Source organism: Somniosus microcephalus, chromosome 20 (assembly GCF_052327205.1).
Source record: "Somniosus microcephalus isolate GS21.2 chromosome 20, FLI_Smic_1.0, whole genome shotgun sequence".
Classification (NCBI taxonomy): domain Eukaryota; kingdom Metazoa; phylum Chordata; class Chondrichthyes; order Squaliformes; family Somniosidae; genus Somniosus; species Somniosus microcephalus.
In genome coordinates this window covers 36,077,839-36,104,027 of record NC_141006.1, presented here as the reverse complement: position 1 = coordinate 36,104,027, position 26,189 = coordinate 36,077,839, and the positions used below count along the sequence as shown (strand labels likewise).

The 26,189-nt window shown below is 44.5% G+C and overlaps 1 protein-coding gene across 1 annotated transcript in view; it reads right to left on the bottom strand.

The window, feature by feature from the left end:
* csmd2 (CUB and Sushi multiple domains 2) overlaps positions 1-26,189 on the bottom strand; it is an 807,040-nt gene that overhangs the window by 702,875 nt on the left and 77,976 nt on the right. Inside the window, exon 4 of the mRNA XM_085962435.1 lies at positions 5,745-5,869. Within this exon, the coding sequence (XP_085818561.1) occupies positions 5,745-5,869 (125 nt within the window). The remainder of the gene's footprint in view (positions 1-5,744; positions 5,870-26,189) is intronic.

The following is a 26,189-nucleotide window of genomic DNA, read 5'->3' as shown; positions in this document are numbered from 1 at the left end:
CATTGTTTTTTTCCTTACTGGTCACCGTCAGTGCCTGAATGGAGTGCCAGTCTAAACGTATCTTCCTTATCCATTCACGTCCCAACAACGGTGGACCACCATCTTGTAGAATGTATAAATACAACTTTTGTATTTCTTTGCCGTTGTATACCACAGGCACCTTTATTTTTCCTTTGGGGTATACTTTCTGCCCCGTATATGTTTTTAAGATAATGGATGTGTCTTTTAGAGGTATATGCGAAAATAGTCTCTCGTAATCTCGTCGATTTATTACGGTTAGAGCTGATCCTGTATCTAGCTCCATTTTAACTGGAGACCCTGCTATTATGAGGGTAACCCAAATGGTCTGGTAATCTTCATTGGCAATTACATTATGTAATTTGAGAGAGCTTAGTCTCTTGTTCCCGGAGTCGCTATCGCTCTTCTGGTCTTTGGAGCTACTGTCCGTCATCATTTGTACCTTTCTGTGCTTTTCCTTATTGATTCTTTTCCCGTTAGTGGATTTTTTATTTTCAGATCGGCATACACGTGGAATGTGTCCCATCTTTCCGCATCGCCTGCATGCTTTTTCTTTGAACCAGCAATCCCTCTGGTCATGGTTGGATCTGCCGCAGCGATAACATCTCTCGAAACCCCGTGTCATTTCATGGGTGCCGAAGTCCTGTGGCCTTTGCTGTATCTTTGCCGCTCCTATTGCACTGAAAGCCTTGTCCAGTGTTAAATCTTTTCCAGAAGATACCTTTTTTTGTGTTTCTACACTTAGGGAATCGCAGATGAATTTGTCTTGCAGAGAATCTGCTAGTCGTGCCTCGAATTGGCAGTGTAGGGTATCAACAATCTCCTCAAAATTCTTGTCCATCGGTTCGGCTGAAGTGATTAAGTTGCGTAACAGCTTGTATGTTTCTGCGCCCATTAGATCCAGAAGCACTGAAGCTTTTTTTTCATCTTCTATTCCATTTGCGGTGCAAAACACCTCCACTCTTTCTACATATGTGGTCCAATCCTCTATCTTGTTATCAAAAACATCAATATTGCCAAAGTTAGGCTCTGTTTCGTTATCAAAAGCATCAATATTGCCAGACTTAGGCATTTCAAAAAAAAGATATGGCGTTTCCCGCGCTTTTCTGTAGCAACGATATGGCGCTTCCTGCGCTTTCCCGCCGCTGCTACCGATAACAACGCTGTTTTACTGTGGTTTCCGTTTATTCCCTGTTGGAGACTCGTTCCCGACGGAGGTCTAAACGCTGACCTGCTTGCCGCGCCGGCCGTCTCCCGAGTGCACCCTCCCAGTCCGTTATTGCTTGCCTCCGATTTCGCTGTCTGTCTCAGCTGTCGAGCCCGCCGCTGGAGCCCCAGCCTGACGCCCAGGAAGGATTAGCGCAGTACCTGCCACCAGCTTGGCCAGCTGGTGAAACCACAGTTTCTATTACTTCCTTGAGTCTTCTGGACGCTGGAGGAATCGATGTCCTTGAGGTGCTGCCGAATTGCAGGTAAGTCCGTTTCCACTTCGTCGCCACTGTAGTGTCCGTGTGTAGATAAAGACACTGAAGACAGGAGTTGGTTCATAGGTATTTACTAAGCAAGTCTGCGGGGGGGGGGGGGTTCTAAAGGATATACACAATACACAGGCTTATATAGCCCAAGTGGCAATTACCGGCATTACGCACACCTGGGGCTCTTAAAGGCACATACACCACAATTGCTCTTAAAGGCACATACACCACACTTTGTAGACTAGGCACCTCTGAATTTAAGTTCATTAATATATTGCTGGGATTGCCATTAGACATTGGAGTGTCTCTAATAATACTCTTCAAGATGAGTATGCAAGAAAATAGAAACATAGATACATAGAAGATAGGAGCAGGAGTAGGCCATTCGGCCCCTCGAGCCTGCTCCGCCATTCAATGCGATCATGGCTGATCATCCAATTTCAGTACCCGGTCCCTGCTTTCTCCCCATACCACTTGATCCCTTTAGCCTTAAGAAATATTTCCAACTCCTTCTTGAATATATTTAATGAATTGGCCTCTACTGCCTTCTGTGGTAGAGAATTCCACAGGTTCACCACTCTCTGGGTGAAGAAATTCCTCCTCATTTCTGTCCTAAATGGCCTACCCCTTATCCTTAGATTGTGAGCCCTGGTTCTGGACCCCCCGACCATCGGGAACATCCTTCCTGCATCTAGTCTGTCCAGTCCTGTCAGAATTTTATAAGTTTCAATAAGATCCCCTCTCATTCTTCTAAACTCCAGCGAGTACATAGAAACATAGAAACATAGAAGATAGGAGCAGGAGTAGGCCATTCGGCCCTTCGAGCCTACTCCGCCATTCAACGAGATCATGGCTGATCATCCAAACCCTAGCACCCGGTCCCTACAACGACAGCCCAATCGTCCCAATCTCTCCTCATACGTCATTCCTGCCATCCCAGGTATCAGTCTGGTGAATCTTCGCTGAACTCCTTCCATGGCAAGAACATCCTTCCTCAGATAAGGCGACCAAAACAAAAATGTATTCTTAATGTTAACATCTAGGGTCAAGAAGGCAAGCAACTTATTCATTGCAGAGTCCAATTGACGCACAACAATAGTTACTGGAAAATTAATTATTTGCAGATCAGTTTCTAAGAGTCAGCCAAAGATTAAGAGCAATAAGTGTCAGCCTTGGCTCGGTGAAAGCACTCTCGTCTTCGAGTCAGAAGGTCATGGGTTCAATCCCCACTCCAGGGACTTGAGCACATAATCCAGGCTGACACTTCAGTGCGGCACTGTGAGAGGTTCCATCTTTGAATGAGATGTTAAACTGAGGCCCCGTCTGCTCTCTCAGGTGGCCGTAAAAGACGCCATGGCACGATTCAAAGAGGCGGGGCGTTTTCCCAGTGTCCTGCCAACATTTATCCCTCAACCAGCATCACTAAAAGCAGATTATCAGGTCATTGATCTCATTGCTGTTGGAGGGACATTGCTGTTTGCAAATTATCTGTTGTGTTTCCTTACATTACAACAGTGACTACACTTCAAAAATACTTAATTGGCTGTAAAGCGCTTTGGGGCATCCTGAGGTCATGAAAAGCGCTATATAAATACAAGTTCTATCTATTCATAGAAACTTGGGAACAGTTCACTTATCAATCATATCAGCTGACGATACAGGGAGCACTAAGTTTCCACTTTGATGATGCTTAATTCAAATTATTCGATAATTCAAAGTTTTCTGAAAGGGACAGCATTCCGTCTGTTGCTCAAAACGCATTGCCTAAGCAACACTTTGAATATTGTAGTAGGGCTATTAGCATGTGCTACAGTTGACCTTACTACAGCGTTCTGTCAGAGGTAAAATGAAAAAAAAATCCCATCTTTCTGCATTAGTAAATTGCTGGCTGTGTATACATAGAAACATAGAAGATAGGAGCAGGAGTAGGCCATTCGGCCCCTCGAGCCTGCTCCGCCATTCAATGCGATCATGGCTGATCATCCAATTTCAGTACCCGGTCCCTGCTTTCTCCCCATACCACTTGATCCCTTTAGCCTTAAGAAATATATCCAACTCCTTCTTGAATATATTTAATGCATTGGCCTCTACTGCCTTCTGTGGTAGAGAATTCCACAGGTTCACCACTCTCTGGGTGAAGAAATTCCTCCTCATTTCTGTCCTAAATGGCCTACCCCTTATCCTTAGACTGTGACCCCTGGTTCTGGACTCCCTGACCATCGGGAACATCCTTCCTGCATCTAGCCTGTCCAGTCTTGTCAGAATTTTATAAGTTTCAATGAGATCCCCTCTCATTCTTCTAAACTCCAGCGAGTACAAGCCCAATCAACCCAATCTCTCCTTATACGTCATTCCTGCCATCACAGGTATCAGCCTGGTGAATCTTGGCTGAACTCCTTCCATGGCAAGAACATCCTTCCTCAGATAAGGCGACCAAAACTGCACACAATACTCAAGGTGTGGTCTCACCAAGGCCCTGTACAACTGCAGCAAGACATCCTTGTTCCTGTACTCAAACCATCTCGCTACAAAGGCCAACATGCCATTTGCCTTCTTAACTGCCTGCTGCACCTGCATGCTTACCTTCAGCGACTGGTGCACAAGGACACCCAGGTCTCGTTGCACTTCCCCTTCTCCCAACCTATTGCCATTCAGATAATAATCTGCCTTCCTGTATTTGCCACCAAAGTGGATAACCTCGCATTTATCCACGTTATATTGCATCTGCCATGCTTTTGCCCAATCACCCAACCTGTCCAAATCATCCTGGAGTTTCTCGGCATCCTCCTCACAGCACACACGCCCACCCAGCTTTGTGTCGTCTGCAAATTTGGAGATATTACATCTAGTTCCCTTGTCTAGATCATTAATATATATTGTGAATAGCTGGGGCCCAAGGACCCATCCCTGCGGTACCCCACTTGTCACTGCTTGCCACTCGGAAAAAGACCCGTTTATTCCAACTCTTTGCTTTCTGTCTGCCAACCAGTTCTCTATCCAAGTCAATACCTTGCCCCCAATCCCATGTGCCTTAACTTTACACGCTAATCTCTTAAGCGGGACCTTATCAAAAGCCTTCTGAAAGTCCAAATACACCACATCCACTGGTTCTCTCTTATCCATTTTACCAGTTACATCCTCAAAAAATTCCAGTAGATTAGTCAGGCACGATTTACCTTTTGTAAATCCATGTTGACTTTGTCCGATCCTGTCACTGTTTTCCAAGTGCTCTGCTATTACATCTTTTATAATGGACTCTAGCATTTTCCCCACTACCGATGTCAGGCTTACCGGTCTGTAATTCCCCGTTTTCTCTCTACCACCTTTTTTGAATAGTGGGGTAACAATAGCTACCCTCCAATCCATGGGTACTGTTCCAGATTCCATCGAATGCTGGAAGATGATCAGCAATGCATCTACTATTTCTAGGGCCACTTCCTTAAGTACCCTAGGATGTAGATTATCAGGCCCTGGGGATTTATCAGCCTTCAGTCCCATCAATTTCCCTAACACCATTTCCCTATAAATACTGATTTCTTTCAGTTCCTCCCTTTCATCAGACCCTATGTTCCCCGACATCTCTGGGAGGTTATTTGTGTCCTCCTTTGTGAAGACAGAACCAAAATATGTATTTAATTGGTCAGCCATTTCTTTGTTCCCCATTATAAAGTCCCCTGATTCTGACTGCACGGGACCTACGCTTGACTTCACCAATCATTTTCTCTTCACATATCTATAAAAGCTTTTACAGTCAGTTTTTATGTTCCCTGCAAGCTTACTCTCATATTCTATTTTCCCTTCCTTAATTAATCCCTTTGTCCTCCTTTGTTGAATCCTAAACTGCTCCCAATCCTCAGGTTTACTGCTTTTTCTGGCCAATTTATATGTCCTCTCCTTGGATCTTACACAATTGTCAAAGCCAGCTAAATAAATTTCAAAAGATAACCCAGACAGACTGTCACAACATTTAATTACAGCTAATTAATAGCTGTTCACACGGTATACTTTCCCAACTTGAAATTTTTGGCAACTTCTGAAATAAAATCACTTCTGCGGTCTTCTGTTATGGCCACCCATCTACTCAAAATGATTAATTTTTCTCTGAATCTCCATTCCTTCAATCATGCGTTGATGTGAAGGACACATCAAGTCACAGAGATGAAGGGATGAGGAAGAATAATAGCACTGAACAACTGTGAAGGTGAAAGCTAGTCATCTGCTGCAACCTAATAACTGTCAGTAATTTCTCACCTCGGCAGAATGGTCTGTGATCACTCCAAGCTGCATACATGTCAGTCACTCTCATACAGGTGATGCTTTTAGACCCTTGCAACTCATAGCCATCATCACATGAGAACTGCACACTGGATCCCAGTCTAAAAGAAGAGAGAAGCTGTCAGTTCTTCAGAACATAAGGTATAAAAACATTGATATGCGATTTCACCTTTGTTAGCCTAATGTAACATCGTCATCTGCTGGAAGGGTTGAATCATTTATAACATACAATTTAAAGATAGGCTTTTTTTTAAAAACTGATGCGCATTCTCATTAAACTGACACGTGGCAAGTGACTGAGGAATGAAGCAGCCTCCCCTACACTGGGTCACAAAGTTGAGAAATTTTATTTGGTTGAGGTTTGTATCATTCCCTCTACCCTGGCCCAATGCGCACCTTGTCGCTCTGCAAAACATGTGAATGTTGAGTAATAACCCATCAATGCCAGATTTATAGCAGTTTCATTGTAGTGGGACTCAGGTCCCCATAAGTATTGGAATTGTCAAAACCCATTCACTTGTAGAGGTCTCTCTCAGAGAGCAGCCGCCATTCTTTTGCCTGGGTTGGATAAATCACAGATTTTGGAGCTGAGAGGTTTGGTGAGCTAAGGATGAACATCACCAATATTCAGTTTCATCCACACAAAGCAGCTCCTGCCAGTCTTACAGATAGAAACTGGATCCTAGTCGATAATTGAACTCTAGACATATTTACAAATTATTAAGGTTTTATTACGTTTCAAAAATTAAACTTTGCACTCCTCAAAAATTCAGTAGAAACAATCCTAAAAAAAGGCCAGTAACACCCACCTTTTGAATGGGTGAGGAGCTCATCAATGGACTATGAGATAGGCCACAAATAAAGCAGGAAATTAAACAATGAATGATCAAAGATGGTGGACCACATTTACTTTGATGTTCCTTGCAAGCTACCGATCTCCTTTGTCTTTCAGCTTGCCAAACTTCTGGTTTTCAAACCAAATCTACACAGCGGATTTACTCCAGGTGAAGGTTAACAATTATCCTTTCTACTGTGTACAAAATAATTGTACTGGTTAACGCCTTAAAAAAAGTTCCTGGGACTAGGGACAGGGTCACTGGCAAGGCTTGGAAGCTAAGCAGAGCCAGGCCTGGTTAGTACCTGGAGGGGTGACCATCAGGGAAAACCAGGTGCAGAAGGTCACGGAAGGAGCCCCGAGGAGGGGCGGTTGGTGAGAAGGTCACAGAAGGAGCCCCGGGAGGGGCGGCTGGTGAGCAGGCCCGGGTGTTGGGCTGAAGATTGTCGGACAGGAGGAATGGTGGAAATGGAATGGCGGCGCGCACAGACATAGATACATAGATACATAGAAGATAGGAGCAGGAGTAGGCCATTCGGCCCTTCGTGCCTGCTCCGCCATTCAATGAGATCATGGCTGATCCTTTAATTCAGTATCCCGTCCCCGCCTTCTCTCCGTAACCCTTAACCCCTTTTGCCCGTAGAAATATATCTAATTCCCTCTTAAATATATTTAATGAGCTGGCGTACACTGCCCTCTGTGGCAATGAGTTCCACAGGTTCACCACTCTCTGAGTGAAGAAATTCCCCCTCATCTCTGTCCTAAATGGTTTAGCCCTTATCCTTAAATTATGTCCTCTAGTTCTGTTCTCACCCGCCAAGGGAAACATTCCTTCTGCATCCAGTCTGTCTAGACCTGTCAGAATTTTATACACTTCTATGAGGTCCCCTCTCAATCTTCTAAACTCCAGTGTGTACATCCCTAAACTACATAGTCTCTCCTCATAGGTCATTCCCGCCATTCCTGGTATCAGCCTGGTGAATCGCCGCTGCACCCCCTCCATGGCAAGAACATCCTTCCTCAGATGAGGCGACCAAAACTGTACACAGTACTCGAGGTGTGGTCTCACCAGTGCCCTGTACAGCTGCAGCAAGGTATCCCTGTTCCTGTATTCTAACCCTTTTGCTATGAAGGCCAGCATACCGTTTGCCTTCTTGACCGCCTGTTGCACCTGCATGCTCGCCTTCAGTGACTGGTGTACAAGAACACCCAGGTCTCTCTGTACTTCCCCCTCTCCCAATCTATTGCCATTTAAATAATAATTTGCCCTCCCGTTCCTGCACCCAAGGTGGATAACTTCGCACTTGTCCACATTATAGTGCATCTGCCATTTATCCGCCCAATCGCCCAGTCTGTCCAAATCGCTCTGGAGCTTCCTGGTCTCTTCCTCTGAGCCCACCCCCCCTCCTAGTTTAGTGTCGTCTGCAAATTTGGAAATGCTGCATCCGACTCCCTGATCCAGGTCATTAATGTAAATTGTGAACAGCTGGGGGCCCAGGACAGATCCCTGTGGTACCCCACTTGTTACTGCCTGCCATTCAGAAAATGAGCCGTTTATTCCAACTCTCTGTTTTCTATCTGACAGCCAGTTCCCTATCCACGCCAATACTTTCCCCTTTATCCCATGAGCCTCAATTTTCCATGCTAATCTTTTATGTGGGACCTTATCGAAGGCCTTTTGGAAGTCCAGGTACACCACATCTACTGGCTCTCCCCCATCTATTCTACCAGTTACTCCCTCAAAAAATTCCAATAGATTAGTCAAGCACGATTTACCCTTTGTAAATCCATGTTGACTCTGTCCTATCCTGTCCCCATTTGCTAAGTGCTCCGCTATTTCATCCTTAATGATGGACTCCAGCATTTTGCCCACAACTGATGTAAGGCTTACAGGTCTGTAATTACCTGCTTTTTCCCTACCCCCCTTTTTGAATAGTGGGGTAACGTTAGCTACCCTCCAATCCATGGGCACTGTTCCCGAGTCTAATGAATTCTGAAAAATCATCCTTAGTGCATCCGCTATCTCTAGGGCCACCTCCTTCAGTACCCTAGGATGCATGTTATCAGGCCCTGGGGATTTGTCCACCTTCAATCCCTTTAGCTTCCTTAACACCATATCCTTAGAGATATTGATTTGCGTCAGTTCCTCCTTTGCCAATGTCCCTATTTTTCCCGATATCCCAGGGAGGTTTTTTGTGTCTTCCTTCGTAAAGACTGACCCAAAGTATGCATTTAGTTGATCTGCCATTTCCTTATTTCCCATTATATATTCCCCCGTATCTGACTGCAATGGACCAACTTTGGTTTTCACCAGTCTTTTCCTTTTGATATACTTATAAAAGCTTTTGGAGTTAGTTTTTATATTTTCCGCCAGCTTGTTTTCGTAAGCTATTTTGCCCCTCTTGATTATGCCCTTTGCCCTCCTTTGCTCTATCTTAAACTGTTCCCAATCTTCCGCTCTGGCGCTTTTTTTGGCTATTTTATACGCCCTATCTTTGGATTTTATGCTGTCTCTAATTTCCCCTGTTATCCACGGTTGAGTCACCTTTTTAGATTTCCTTTTATGCCAGATTGGTATAAACAATTTTTGCAATTTTGTCATTCTATCTTTAAATGTTTGCCATTGTTTATCTACCTCCAGTCCTCCCAGGAACGTTGTCCAATCAGACCTACTCAGTTCCCGTCTCATGGCATCATAATTCCCCTTGTTTAAATTCAGGACCTTAGTCTCTGAGTCAATTTCTTCGCTCTCCATTTCGAGTGAGAAATCGATCATGTTATGATCGCTCTGACCCAAGGGTCCCCGTACAACAAGATTACTGATTAGTCCCTTCTCATTGCACAGTACCCAGTCCAATATAGCCTGTTCCCGAGTTGGTTCCTCGACATATTGATCCAGATAACCATCCCTTAAACACTCAAGGAATTCCTCCTCCTCATTATTTTTACTGATTAGGCTAGTCCAATCTATATGTAAGTTAAAGTCACCTATGATGACAGCTGTGCTCTTATTGCACGCTTCTCTAATTTCCCTCGTGATGCCCTCCCTAACCTCTATTTTACTATTTGGAGGCCTATATACCACTCCTATTAATGTTTTTCGCCCCTCGCTATTTCTTAGCTCCACCCATATAGATTCTGTATTAACTGAGTTAATATCCTTCCTTTCAATTGCATTTATCCCCTTTTTTACTAGCAATGCTACCCCTCCTCCCTTTCTTTTTTGTCGATCCTTCCTAAATACTGAATACCCCTGTATGTTAAGCTCCCAGCCCTGCTCACCCTGCAACCATGTTTCCGTAATCCCAATTAGATCATAATTATTAACCTCTATTTCCACAGCTAATTCATCTACCTTGTTCCTGATGCTTCTCGCATTAAGGTATAAAACCCTCAGGCTTTTTTTATGCTCACATTTTTTATGAATTAGTTTGGCCCTTTGTTTTTTGTTCCTCACCCTTTTACCATTTATTTCTGTCTGCCTTTCACTTTCCTCTATTTCACTACATAGGTTTCTAGCCCCCTGCCATACTAGTTTAAATGCTCCCGAACTGCTTTATCAAAAATTACCCCGAGAACATCAGTTCCATCTCTGCACAGGTGTAGACCGTCCCTTTTGTATAGGTCACACCTACCACAAAACTGGTTCCAATGCCTCAAAAATTTAAAACCCTCCCTCTTACACCACTGCTCAAGCCACGTATTTAGCCTAACTATCCTGTTCTCTGTACTCTTACTAGCACGTGGCACTGGTAGTAATCCAGAGATTACTACCTTCGAGGTCCTACTTTTTAGCTTGGCTCCTAACTCCCTAAATTCTACTTGTAGGACCTCTTCCCTTTTTTTAGCTACGTCGTTGGTACCAACATGTATCACGACAACTGGCTGTTCCCCCTCCCCCTCCAGAATGTTCTGCACCCGCGCCGAGACATCCTTGACCCTTGCACCAGGGAGGCAACATACCATCCTGGAGTCTCGGTCGCGACCACAGAAACCCCTATCTATTCCCCTTACAATCGAATCCCCTATTACTATAGCCCTGCCACTCTTTTTCCCTCCCTTCTTTGCAACAGAGCCAGTCATGGTGCCATGAGCCTGGCTGCTGGTGCCTTCCCCCGATGTGTCACCCCCCCCCGACAACAGTACCTAAGGCGGTGAACCTGTTGCTAAGGGAGACAACCCCAGGGGATTTCTGCACTACCTTCCTGCCCTTGCTCTGCCTTTTGGTCACCCATGTACTGTCTACGCTGGCCTTAACCTGCGGTGTGACCAACTCACTAAATGTGCTATCCACACCCCTCTCAGAATCGTGGATGCTCCAAAGTGAGTCCATCTGCAGCGGCTTTGCTTTTCCCAGGACGGTGCTATTTACGTTTAATGTTAATGTTATTTGTACTGGACTCATGGGAGCTTGCAAGATCACATTTCGTTGTTCATGTACTTGTGCATTGTACAATGACAATAAAGTTGAATTATTATTATTATTAGTGGCACTTCTAAAATTGTCATTTTTTAAAATTCTAGATATGGAAAACTCTCGTTTAAACGGCACCTAAATATCCGGAATTCTCTATTAACCGGCAAAATTCATACACCGAAAACAACACCTCAATAACCAGAAATGTTGCCGAGTCCGAGTCCGAGTCTCCCGCGGTGGCCGAGTTAGTCACTGGAGGTAGTTCTCCAAACTGCCACTACTCAGCTTCTTGGCGCTGTCGGAAGTTCGAACACCTCTAACAGGAGTCTGACTTTCCCGCACTGCCGGTAGTCTCTTCCGATCCGCCATTTTTCTGTGTGTCTCTCCAACTTTGGTGAGTACCCAATTACTGTATACTGCACATTTCTTGATTTTTTTATTTTTGTTTGTTAAAAATAGCCTCAGTAGATAACCCTCTCCGTCATCCGGAATTTTTAATCAACCGGCACCATCCCGGTCCCGTCGGTGCCGGATACCAAAGAGTTTCCTGTACTGTAGTCAAAATTTATTTGAGATTCTGCACTTTTTCCATTCTGCCTTTGGTAGTTATCTCGATATTAATGGTCTGTCAGAAATGGTGATGCTGTGAGCAAAGCAGCAAGGTGCTCCTGTTCATTAGAAAACAACTTGAAATATGTACTTTCTCATAACTCCACTTATTGCCCTTACAGTAAGGTTGTATCTGTAACATTAATCTTCATGGCTAATGTGGCTGAAAATATTGAAACAAAAACTATCAGCTGGATTTGCTTCTGTGAGCCTGCCCAAAATAGGGCAGGGATGGCTGCAGAGAATCAGGCAAACATCAGGCGGTGAGGCCTACTGCAACATGAATTTCACTCCATACGCTCCTGCCGGGACTGTCCCTGCCGACCCCTTCCCTGCATATTGCATGCAAATGTTGGCGGGAGTGCAGCCTCAGTTCCCGCCAGTCCACCTAGTTACCACTGCTTCCCGGGACTGACATGTGGAAGACGGTGACGGGCCCAGGGTAACAGTGGTAGTGGCCCTGAGGCCAAGGGAGGTGGGAGAAGACTAGTAGAGGTCGCCTCTGCCTTCATATCGGCCCCCGTTTAATTATCGGTGGAGGCTTCGGTCTCTGCCTAGATCTTGTGGCTGGGAAATAGTGCACTCGCTCTTGGTGGCCAGAATCCCACCGTACATATTCAATGGCTCCTGACCCAGGTAAATGGGGCAGGATGGGAGTGGAGCTGGAAGGTCAGGCGGAAGTCCCGTCTTGCTGCAACATCTCCCCGAAAAAGAGAATCCAGCCCTATGACTTGTTGACAAGGGAACTAGATGTAATATCTCCAAGTCTGCAGACGACACAAAGCTAGGTGGGCATGTGTGCTGTGAGGAGGATGCAGAGAAACTCCAGTATGATTTGGACTGGTTGGGTGATTGGGCAGATGCATGGCAAATGCAGTATAATGTGGATAAATGCGAGGTTATCCACTTCGGTGGCAAAAACAGGAAGACAGCTTATTATCTGAACGGCAATAGATTGGGAAAAGGGGAAGTGCAATGAGACCTGGGTGTCCTTGTGCACCAGTTGCTGAAGGTAAGCATGCAGGTGCAACAGGCGGTTAAGAAGGCAAATGGTATGTTGGCCTTCATGGCGAGAGGATTCGAGTACAGGAGCAAGGGTGTCTTGCTGCAGTTGTACAGGGCCTTGGTGAGACCACACCTTGTGTGCAGTTTTGGTCGCCTTATCTGAGGAAGGATGTTCTTGCCATGGAGAGAGTGCAGCAAAGATTCACCAGACTGATACCTGGGATGGCAGGAATGACGTATGAGGAGAGATTGGGTCGATTAGGCTTATATTTGTTAGAGTTTAGAAGAATGAGAGGGGATCTCATTGAAACTTATAAAATTCTAACAGGACTTGACAGACTAGATGCAGGAAGGATGTTCCCGATGGCGGGGGAGTCCAGAACCAGGGGTCACAGTCTAAGGATAAGGGGTAAGCCATTTAGGACTGAGATGAGGAGGAATTTCTTCACCCAGAGAGTGGTGAACCTGTGGAATTCTCTACCACAGAAGTCAGTTGAGGCCAATTCATTAAATATATTCAAGAAGGAGTTGGATATATTTCTTAAGGCTAAAGGGATCAAGGGATATGGGGAGAAAGCAGGGACAGGGTACTGAATTTGGATGATCAGCCATGATCTCATTAAATGGCAGAACAGGCTCGAGGGGCCGAATGGCCTACTCCTGCTCCTATCTTCTATGTTTCTATGATAGAGATTCCAAAGTCAACGGGAAAATGCCACCTGACTTGTCAGCTCCGACAACAGCATTCCAAACAAGGGTGGGTTTCTACACAGCAGGGCAGTTGCTTCCATTTCTTGTCAGTGGGAGCCCGATCTGTGGTCTTTGGGGTGGGGCAGTTCAGTCCGGTGTTTCAGTGGGCTGCATTTCTCCTCGCCACCCCAATTCCATTTGGTTGGGGGTTTAAACGTTTAGCCCTTGGTCTGATGAGAAGGCCACTAGGCAGCTGCTGCGCTTAGGTACATGAATTCTGCTGCAGCTCCTTCAACGTGGTCTTCTAGTCTACCTCATTGTTCACAGCCAACAATAGCTGGCATTTTTCAGGTTTTCAACATTACTCAGCTGTGGGGCCAACGCCACAGTATTTGCAGACGGACTCCAACAGACGCCTTATTAGTTTTGCGCATTTCATTTTGTTGAGAAGGTTCAGCTATCAGATTCAGATCCCACTTTACAGTGCTATCTGTCCGGTTTTGAAGAGGTTGCAATTGCATTTTTTTCTTAGAAAGGAGCATCCGTAGTTTAGTAAAGGTTGAGATTGTCAGGAGATTTTTTAAACTCAGTCTGAGTTCAGTTTGGACTCTGATACAAGGATGAACGGCCAGCACGTTAACTTACTGCACCATTCAGTACCTTTTCAACTTGGAAATCACATCCTATCAATTGCGCATTCATCTCTGGACCTCTCTCCCTGCGCACCTTCGGGTTGCCCACTTTGAAAATACTCTTAATGAAGATGAATGGAATTACTGGCAGCTGAGTTGTGGGTGTGACAGGGTTTCAGCTCCGTGACTCTAAACAAAGACAACTGTATGGACACTTGTTAAAATTCAAAGACCAGACGCTGTTTATAGCTAACACAAAGGCAAAATGCTGGAAATCTGAAATAAAAACAGAAAATGCTGGAAATGCTCAGCAGATCAGGCAGCATCTGTGGAGAGAGAAAAAGGGTCAACTTTTCAGGTCGGTGATCTTTCTTCAGAATTAGAAAATGTTACAGATGTAACAGGTTTTAAGCAAGTACAGAGGCAGGGAAAGCAGTAACTAACGTTTGTAACTAAAATGCACCATTGTGGGAACCATCCATTTTAATTCCCTAAAGGACACAAATTTAATTAAAAATGTTGCAGCCACTTTGTTTTAATATCCAGTCACGAAAGATAAAACTTCATCCCAGTTTCGTGACTCACAGTCACAATCTATTATAACATTTCTTTATTTGAAACAAATTCTATCTATTATGCACTCCAGTTATAAATAGAACACTCAGGGCTGGATTTTACGAGGTGGGACTGCTGGGAAAGTCAAAAAGAATGGGAGCGGGTCCTGAACCCGCTCCCAACCCGCCCCCAGCCAATCTTCCTGGGAATCGAGTCCCCGATTTGCACAGTGAACTGACTCCTAGCGGCAGGAAGAGGATTATAGCCACTTAACAGCCTGTTAACAGGTAGTTAACAAGCAGTTAAGAGGCTTTTCACAATTTTTCAACTGCTGCTGCGGGCTTCCCGAAGTCGGGGAACCCCACCAGTGTAAGTGAGGCGTGCTGTGGGTCTGTTGTTATTTGGTGTTTGGATGACAGCTGCAGAAGTGGTGTGAAGGATGCAATGGGGCAATGGTTAGTATCAGAGGTAAGGATATGTTGTGAAAGTAATTTTTAATGTGGTTAGATGTTTCTACAGGTGACAAGCTGTGAAGTGATTGTTTAGCCTCATCTCACCGGGAGAAGTGACAGATGGCTTCTGCAATCGCAGCTGCAGCTGCCATCTGTTTTATCCTAAGGAGAGAGTAATTGGAGAGTCTGGGTGCAAGGGCTCACCTTTGGACAGTGATTGTCAGTGTTTGGCAACACCTCAATGCTGTCAAACACTGTCAAATCATCTGTCAATCAAGTGTGATGCATATGCCTTTAAGAAAACTGGCAGATGAAGTGTCAGCAACTGACGTCATCTGACACCGACTTTCCCATAATTGGCCGACAAGCCCACAGGGCAGGCTTAACAAGGCCAATCAGGGCAAAATAGCATCTGTTCGTCAGATGTCACTGGGGGCGGGACTAGAACTTGGAAGGCAGCAGTCCCACCCCCAACTCGTCTCGGTAAGTAAAATCCAGCCCTCAGTAGAGAACTGTGTATGATACCGTATTTCACTCTGATAAAATAATTCGCTCTCTCGTGGAGCAAGTTCAACAATTCACAATTCCCACCAAGAATACACTATTTGGAACCTTTTAAGAAAGCACTCAATTATTTGGTACAACTGTAGACTTTACATCATTGCAGTGAGGTATTGGTACAGGAAAGCACATGGTGGAGAGTGGAAACTGACTTCATGAATGTCTCTCGCCTGCTCCCAGTTGCTACCCATCCTTACTGAGCCTACAAGTGCAAAAGGATGCTCATATTTGTAGAGGAGGAATGACCCATTCTATCTACAGGTAACCAATATTGGAATCATTTATTTGTCTGCTTATTGCGATGAATGGTTATCACAAAAGTAGATCTTCATTGATCTCTCCAGATCTGTGTCCCTCATGATCAGGAGTTCACTTTCCTTACTCTGCATAAACCAGGGGAAGTAACAATGAGAACCACTTGTTATTTGAACGGATTATCAAGATCCTCACAAGTGTCCTCACATGAGCTTCGCTAATCTTCCAAAAGGTGGACTGATCAACACTTTGGTGAGATGACGCCAGATACAAATTGTTAAGTGGCTTTATTTGATAGTCAGTAAGTGAACATAGAGTAATAGTTAGAAGCAAATCTCACCCAACTTCAATATATCTTCGAAAAGAAGAAAAATGTGCCACGGTTGTACGATTACTATGGATTAGTTGGTTTTTAGAATATTTGCTTTACTATCTTATAATCATCAGTATCTTATAATCATCAGTAATAGATTTATAATTGTGTGTAAGAATTAAATATATAAGTCTGTAATCATCAACTGTATGCAATGGTAACCTGAATTATGTATAACATGTAACCCCTTTCTTGTGCTTAAAAGTCTGTGAGTAAGCTGTAACCTAACAACCTGGGTGAGAAAGAGGACTGCTATAGTCGAATAGTGAGGCTGTGGGTGAAAGCTGGATATTAGACAACAGTAAGGATGAGACAGAGTACAGCTAGCCTGGGAACCAAGGTTTGCTGCAGTTACCACTGTGTTGGAATGTTAGAACATCCACAGTGGATTAAAAACAAAGGCCAACATCAGGGGCTGTATCTCAACCTATGGAGACATGTTCCTTTTGTGTTGCCATAACTACCCCGGATATGAATCTTGATGGTCAAAAACAGATGATGTAAGAGTGTCATCAGACCAAAAACCAGGGTAAGCCCCAGGGTGTTACCAAGGTGGCATCTTTATGATTGGATTTTGGGTTTGGGTGCCAGCCAGTGATTGGTTCAGGAGGACTCCATAGGTTTTGAATGAGAGTAAGGGCATATAAGGATTTCAGGAGAAGAAGATTTCAGAGACACAGTAGAAGATTTCAGGAAGAATCAAGGAGACACCCGGGAGATGAAGAGAGACGAGAGACACAAGGTTGCGGCTTCTACCCAGAATATAAGTGGTAATACACTCAATTATACTCTGTAAACTGCTGCTCAAATACTGTAATTTATTAAGTCTTGCTTGTGCTGAATAAAGTTAAATCACTGTCACCAATATGGGTCAACCTTGAATCATTTGCAACCAGGGTCCCTCTGGGATCTTATACAGTGTCCCAGTCAGCTGTCTAAGACAGACTTTTGGTCAACTCAATCACCAAATAATTAATACATAGAATCATAGAATGGTTACAGCATAGAAGGAGGCCATTCGGCCCATCGAGCCTGTACCGGTTCTCTGCAAGAGCACTTCAGCTAGTCCCACTCCCCCACCCTTTCCCTGTGGCCCTGCAAATTGTTTTCCTTCAGGTACTTATCCAATTCCCTTTTGAAAGCCACAATTGAATCTGCCTCCACCACTCTCTCTCAGGCAGTGCATTCCAGATCCAAACCACTTGCTGCGTAAAAAAGTTTTTCCTCGTGTCGCCTTTGGTTCTTCTGCCAATCACCTTACATCTGTGTCCTCTGGTTCTCAACCCTTCTGCCAATGGGAACAGTTTCTCGCTATATGCTCTGTCTAGACCCCTCATGATTTTGAACACCTCTATAAAATCTCCAGACATGTTTGTCTGTAGACTGTTTCTTGTCGAAGACTTTTAGGACAGGTTAGTCAATTTACTTCAACATTTTCAGAGAGAGTGTTTTTGGAGGTAGGTTAAGTATTACAGTCCCATCACTGACTGCTTGTCCACCCATCTGTTTTTGTTGCTCTACACCCAGACCATCTGTTTTAGTAGTTTGTGGACTATGGTAATCTGCTGTTAGATGAGTACTTTTGCAATTTTGGAAGTACATCAAGAAAAAGCACGTATAAAACTTAGTGTGTGGAATCTGTAATATTAAGAGAGAAGCAATCCTCTAAAGAGTATAAAAAACCCTTCTGTGAGTAGAGCTCTGTGCATGCATCTAAACACAAGACTTAGGTCTGCCAACTGCACATTACATTACACATCTGAGACCAGTATAACTGCGACCTTAGATGGCATGTCATGAAGCAGAAGCTGCTTCAACTCGTACAGCAATTCTGTTTAAAAAAACTTTTAAATAGGATTTACCTCATTCAGAGGAAAGATACTATGAATGGCGTAGTCTCAGTGGTAGCACTCTTGCCCCCGAGTCAGAAAGTCATCGCAGCACTTGAGCACATAATCTCACCTGCAATCCAGTACTGAGGAAGTGCTCCCTATCAGTTAAGACATCAATCTGAGGCTTCATCTGCCCTCTCAGGTGGACAAAAAGATCTCGCAGCACTATTTGAAGAAAGGCAGGGGAGTTTTCCCAGTGTCCTCCCAACATTTATCCCTCAACCAACACCACCAAAAGTAGATTATCTGGTCATTTACCTCCATTCTTGACGCGCTCAAATTGGCTGCCTCGTTCGCCTACATTACACCAGCGATGACATTTCAAAAGTATTTCATTGGCTGTGAAACGCTTTGGGACATCCTCAAAATGGGAAAGGAGCTCTATAAATGCAACTTCTTTCTTTTTATCTTTCCTGTCTGAATATTTCTGGGATCTTTTGTGAACCTCTCAGAACAGCTACATGTTTCATGTGGCCCCACTTTGTTTGGTAGTTCACCCACAAGCCTCGAGAAATAGACAGAAAATCTTCACCTTTGGAGTACATAATGCCAAACAAAGACTAACCTGCTGTCTACGTGCAACAAGAATCTGGAAACCATTATCCTCCTCCAATTTGAATGTTGGAGAATAAAACACTGGAAAGCACTCTCTCAACCACCAAAAAAGTATTCCCCAATAAAACAGAGGACATTTATTATCCATCAAGAGGGAACTTTGAGAAAAACTTGCAATACTATATCACAAATTGTGAAATTTGTACACTTAATGCATATAAACAAAACAACAGTAACTAAGGGTTAAAAATATGAATGTCATATTTGCTTCAAAGAAGGCTCGTTTGATTTTTGTTTCTTTCTTTAAAATGAGACAAAATAACGAACGTTAAAATTTCAAATTGAATGCATGAAAGCTGCATGCAGTGCGTACTAATTCCACAAATGTCTCCTCAATCCATTACCGATGGGCAATATTATGGATGAGAACAAAGACCGCAGGGAGGATGGGCAAATTGACTACAGCTCCATGGTACAGGGGGCCATTCAAGTGGAGCGAGTGAAAAGGAGTGTGGTAGTGGCAGGGAATAGTATAGTCAGTGGGTTAGATACTGTTCTCTGCAGCCATGTTCAGGAGTCCCAAAGGCTGTGTTGCTCGGCAGATGCCAGGGTTAAGGACATCTCCTCATGGCTGGTGAAGAACTTAGCAGGAGGGGGAGGATCCAGTTGTCATGGCCCACATAGGTACCAATGACATAGGTAGAATTCAGAATGAGGTGCTGCTGAGGGAGTTTTGAGGAGCGTGGGTACAAATTAAAAAGTAGACCCTGACAAGTAATAATCTCTGGATTACTACCTGAGCCATGCGCAAATAGGCATGAGGCAAACAGATTAGAGGTTTAAATGCGTGCCTGAAAGAGTGGCGTGGGAGGCAGGGGTTTCAATTCATGGGGCACTGGCACCAGTACTGGGGAAAGAGGTAGCTGTTCTGTTGGGATGGGCTCTACTTAAACCAGGCTGGGACCAGTGTCCTGGCGAACCGAATAACTAGGGCAGTAGATAGAGCTTTAAACTAATAAGGGGGAGGGAGGATTCAGGTAATTTATCAAATTATAAGTCTGAAGAGAAAAGTCAAGGCTGCAGAGCAGAGAAGCGTTTTGGGTAAAATTAAGCAGATTGTGTCAGCCTGATTGTGTCAGGAAGGACAGAGGGTTTAACAACGGTAATAGGGCATTCGGGACTAAGGTCACATCCGGGAAAAATAGTAAAAAGTTCAATTAAAATCGCTATATCTGAATGCACGAAGCATTTGTAAAAAGATAGATGGATTAATGGCACAAATAGAGATAAATGGGTTTGATCTAGTAGCCATTACTGAGATATGGTTGCAGGGTGACCAAGATTTGGAAATAAATATTCCAGGGTACTTGACTATTAGCAAAATAGAAAAGGGGTAGCCCTGATAATGAAGGATGAGTTAAAGGTAGCATTGAGAAAGGATCTTAGCCCAGAAAATATGAATGCAGAATCAGTATGGATGGAGTTAAGAAATAACAAAGGGCAGAAAACACTGGTGGGGGTAGTTTTCCGGCACGGGCTGGATGGGCTGAATGGCCTCCTTCGGTGCTGTAACCATTATATGATTCTAAAGGGCCCCTAATAGTAATCACAGTGTTGGACCGAGTATAAATCAGGAAATTAGAGGAGCATGTATCAAGGGTTCTAGACTCTCCAGCCAGGGGAAACAACCTCTCAACATCTACCCTGTCAATCCCCCTCAGAATTTTATGTGTTTCAATGAGATCACCTCTCATTCTTCGAAACTCCAGAGACTATAGGCCAAATCTACACAGTCTCTCCTCATAGGATAACCCTCTCATTCCAAGGGATCAATCTAGTGAACCTTTGTTGCACTGCCTCAGCTAAGGAGACCAAAACTGTGCACAGTTCTCCAGGTGTGGTCTCACCAAAGCCCTGTACCATTGTAGTAAGACTTCCTTACTCTTGGACGCCAAACCCCTTGCGATAAAGGCCAACGTGACATTTGCCTTCCTAATTGCTTGCTGTATATGCATGCTAACTTTCTGTGTTTCCTGTACGGGGACACCTAAATTTCGCTGAACACCAACATTTAATAGTTTCTCACCATTTGAAAAATATTCTGCTTTTCTATTCTTCCTACCAAAGTGAAGAACCTCACATTTCACCACATTATACTTCATCTACCACCTTATTGCCCAATCACTTAACCTGCCTATATCCCTTTGATGGCTCTTTGCATCCTCCTCACAGGTTATTTTCCCACCTAGCTTTGTATCGTCAGCCAACTTGGATACATTGCACTCGGTCCCTTCATCTAAGTCATTAATGTAGATTGTAAATAGTTGAGGCCCAAGCACTGATCCCTGCCGCACCCCATTAGTTACAGCCTGCCAACCTGAAAATGACCCGTTTATCCCTACTCTGTTTTCTGTCCATTAACCAATCCTCTATCCATGCTAATATATTACCCCAACCCTGTGACCCCTTATCTTGTGTAGCAACCTTTTATGTGGCACCTGATCGCATGCCTTTTGGAAACCCAAATATACTACATCCACTGGTTCCCTCTGAGCTACCCTGCTAGTTACATCCTCAAAAATCTCTAATAAATTTGTTAAACATGATTTCCCTTTCATAAAACCATGCTGACTCTGCCTAATCATATTATAATTTTCTAAGTACCCTGTTACCACTTCCTTAAAGGGCTAAATTACGAGGAGAGATTACACAAACTAGGGTTGTATTTCCTGGAATTTAGAAGATTAAGGGATGATTTGATCGAAGTTTTCAAGATATTAAGGGGAACTGATAGGGTAGATAGAGAGAAACTATTTTCACTGGTTGGGGAATCTAATTCTTGGGGACATAACCTGAAAATTAGAGCCAGGCCTTTCAGGAGTGAAGTTAGGAAACACTTCTGCACGCAAAGCGTGGTAGAAGTTTGGAACTCTCTTCCATAAACAACAGTTGATGCTGGATCAATTGTTAATGTTAAGTCTGAGATTGATAGCTTTCTGTTAACCAAAGGTATTAAGGGATATGGGGCAAAGGCGGGTATATGGAGTTAGGTCACAGATCAGCCATGATCTCATTGAATGGCAGACCGGGCTCGAGGGGCTAAATGGTCTATTCCTGTAACTACAATTCTAAAGTAATTAATATTAGTAATTTTAAAAAAAGTACTGGAGAAACTAATGGGACTAAAGGCCAACAAATCCCCTGGACCTGATGGCCAACATCCTAGGGTTTTCAAAGATGTGGTTACAGAGATAGTGGATGCATTCATTTTGATCTTCTAGAATTCCCGAGATTCTAGAACGGTCTCCGTAGATTTGAAGGTACCAAATGTAACCCCACTGTTCAACAAAGGAGGGAGAGAGAAAACAGGGAACTATAGGCCAGTTAAGATGACATCAGTACTAGGGAAGATGCTAGAATCTATTATTCAGGACGTGGTAACAGGGCACTTGGAAAATCACAATATGATTATGGAAAATTCAACACGGTTTTACGAAAGGGAAATCGTGTTTGACAAATCTATTAGAATTTTTTGACAGTGTAACTAGCAAGGTAGATAAGGGAAACCAGTGGATGTAGTATATTTGGATTTTCAGAAGACATTTGATAAGTTGCCACACAAGAGATTGTTATACAAGATCAGGGCGTGTGGGATTGGGGGTAATATATTCGCATGGATTGAAGATTGGTTAACACATGCACCTCTGACAATGCAGTTAGTTGCCAGCCTATGTATAAAATATAGTTGCCTTGTATTTTTTAATATATGCCTAATATCTTTCCACCTATATATTATTTAAGTATAAATAGATTGGATTTCTCTTCGCATTATTTATTTGAATTGGGTAATTGTTAGACCCAGGCTACATTAAGGGCAAAGAGATACATAGATTTCACATCCTAAGGCATGTAAGCCAGTTATAGAAACCACCATCAAGAGATTTGAACAAAAAAATCATGTCTTAAAAGCTGATATTGTAATAATTGTTTGAACATTCGTGACATGATTTCATCCAAGATTTCTATTTTTCCTTGAAAAAAACAGAGTAGAATATGTCCCATTTCTTCAATCAATGGCAGGCGAAATTTAAGATTATCTCCCAAAAGGAGAGGGACATGCCGGCTACCAAGGGATTAAACATCACTCAACTTTACCGATCTCTTCTCTAGAAATGGAATATGGATGTGGCAATTTCTGGCAATTGATGTTTTCTGTTGAACAGTTCCACAGTGTGTGTCATCTGGTCTCCCTGTAGTTTAAAAAGTCCATCTGTTAGGCTGAGGTGAGAATATATTTCTGGCAACAGAATGTCTTCCAGATAAGCAATCAGCTTGGGCTTTTATAGCCCATGTATTATGAGGAGTGTCTTTACTGGATTGGAATAAATGTTTGCCCTGTAACCATGTGTCTCTGCCAGCAGCTCAACATCTTTCAAAAGGACTCTCCCAATGGCACCGCCAGTTAAACTTGTGAGTAGCTGAGCCATCCAGAGCAGGAAAGAGCCAGGTTTAATTCCTGGTCTGTGCCAGGCAACAGTTGGAGCACTACAATTGGCCTCAATGCCCCTGGCTTAAGCATGGGAAAATCATCCAGGGTCCTTGTTCCCGCTCTATGTAGATGGACATTAGGTGAGCCCAGGATTGGGCTCAGCTGTGATGCGCCGATTGTAAAGTAGCCTGCTGACACTCTGGCCCCAATATTAACAGGGAGGTGGGGCACGCAGTAGCAGGTGCAAGACCCCGGGACATAAAGGCCCTGCCGACGTTAATGACAGGACCTCATTTAAATTACATGCTGCAGTCTCCCGCCTGACAGCTGGCAGGGGCTTAAGCTCGGGGCCGCAACTGGGAGAGGGGAGGGTAGCATTTCAGTGGGGGTGGGGGAATAGGCTTAGGTCGCAGCTGCGATTGGGAGAAGGGAGCTTTTCTGAGGCCAGGGCCGCAATCGGAGGAGTGGGGTATTGCTGCGATAGGTTTGGCGTGGGGCGGGTGGTAGCCTGGCACAAGGGAGACCCAAGGCCTCCTTGTGAGGCACGGAGGAGCAATCCTGCCCCTGAAGAAAACCTGAACAATAAATTTTAAACTTACCTTCTGGGCCGCCTCTGGACCAGGAAATGGCTGCCGGCAGGTTTTGCCCGACAGGGGAGCTGACACTGCCCCCACCCCTGCTCAGGCCTCAGGTTTATATTGCAGACCGGGTCCTGATGACTTCATTGGAGCTGATCTGCATGTTTAAAATGGGACCCCGCTTCCTTCCTGTGGGTGTCCTGCCTGCGTGCTCAAAAGAGCAGGTAAATATGGAGACACAGTGGGAAGGAAGAGAGACCGGTGGTTGTAAATGTTATTGTTTTAACTGGCCCTCCCTGCCCAGTTTCTGCCAGGTTAGGGCGGTTAAAATCAGGACCTCACTGTTTCGACTCACATATGAGGATTTACCACTTGGGTGAGGTACCAATGTCCAGAACACCATACCCTAGAAAGAGGGGGGGGGAGGGGTGGAGCCTGGGAAGGTGATCGGAGGCCTCATGAGGGGGTCTCCGATCGCGGGGGGTGGGTTAGGTAGGGTCTCTCGGTCCAGGAGGTAGGTATAAAACCACTTACCTCCTGGATGCAGCGGTCCCCGCATCGGTTTAACTGTCAGGTTTCACGAATTGTGTGAAACCCATCCACAGGCAGTTAAACACAAAATGGAGGGGAATAAAGAGGCTTCCCGTCTCATTACAATATTTAAATTTAGGTAACCCCCCACCCCTGTCCTGCCTCTGGCTAAACTGGAAGCAGGTGGGATCAGGTCAGGAATCCCATTTTTAACATTTTAACTGCCCCCACGCTCAAAATCCACCCATTTTTTAAGGGAAAATTCCGACCTCTGAATTGCACCAGCATAATTAACTGGGACCAAATCAACATTTGTGTACTGGAAGAGTACATTCTGTTCCAATTACCTCCCTCGGCTATTTTTGAAAAAATGTGTAGCCATGAATATATCCCTTACCTCAAAAGAAAATATTATCTCTCCAGCTTTATAGATTATAGAGACCCACCATGTTCAGTCGCTCCTTCCTTTACTTAGAATGTACAGCACAGAAACAGGCAATTCAGCCCAACTGGTCTATGCTGGAGTTTATGCTCCACACGAGCCTCTTCCTCTTACGCTATCAGCAGGTGCTAGCTTGCCAGCATCTCCTCAATAGGTCAGCAGCCTTCCACCACCCATGCTGCAGCCACTGGGAAATCACCTCAGAGGAGCACTGGGAGAGGCAAAGGCACATGGAAGACGGGCACTAAAGGAAGGCACAAGGATGATTAGTTTATTTTTGTATGCATTATATAATGTTTGAATTTATAAAATTCATTTGGAATGTGCATTTTCTGGTGGTTTTTATTTTTGTGTCGTCGGAAAGATGGTCAGTTAAAGAGGAAAGGTAAGGAGCGTGGAACTGTTGGTGAATGGCGAGGTATAGTTGAGGTTAGTGGTGTCGCTCATTAATTATTTGATCACGTTGAGCCTGGGCAAAATGGGGCCGTCTACGTTGTAGCCTCCGTTCCTCAAACTGTTTCTCCACTTCCTGCTTTATTTCCTCCTCTTCCTCCACTTCCTCATGGTCCTGAGCTTCTCGCCTGAAAGGTGGTGGCAAGGGCTGTTCCCTCATAATGGTCAGGCTGTGCAGCATGCAGCATACCCCCACAAATCTTGATACCCGCTCGGCTGAGTACTGCAGGGCTCCTCCAGAGCGGCCCAGACAGTGCAAGCATTGTTTGAGGATGCTGATGGTTCCTTGTGGCAGAATGGCTCTAATTGTAGGCCTGCTGTGCACGCGGGTGCGTGGGTTCAGGACTAGAGTCATGAGCCATGTCATGAGTGGATAACCCGTCGCCCAGTAGCCAGCCTCTGACATTTGGTATTGGGGACAAATACAGGTGGCACAGAGGACTGCCGCAGAATGAAGGAATCGTGACTGCTGTCAGGATAATGGACATTCACCTGCATGATGCACTGCCTGTGGTCGCACACCAGCTGTACATTAAGGGAGTGGAATCCCTTTCGGTGCATGAAAATGGTTGGATTCAAATGAGGCGCACGCAAGGCAATGTGTGTGCAATCAGTGGCATCCTGCACCATGGGGATGCCTGCAATCCAAGTAAACCCTCATGCTCACTCCGTTTGCTTGTCTCTAGCAAAAGGGAATGAGACTAAACTGTGTCTCTGTACATAGAGAGCCTCAGTGATGTCCCTTGTACAGCAGTGCACTACAAACTGCGAGATGTTGCTTATATCTCCAGCAGCAGCCTGGAAGGAGCCAGATGCATAAAAAAGTTAGGAGCCACGGTCACCTTGACAGCCACAGGCAATATGGTCCTTGCCCTGCTTTGAGGTTGCAGTTGTGGTTGCAGCTGTTGGCAGATTTCAATCACAACATCTTTTGTGAAGCGAAGACATCTCATGCATTGGTCCTTGCTGAAGTTGAGGTAAGATAATTGCTCCCTAAAGACCCTCAGTGTATATGGCCTCCTGCTGAGAGCCCTTCTCCCCCTCCTCCTCCTCCCTCTTCTAGCAGCTTCTCCTGCTCTACATGGCCTCTCTTCATT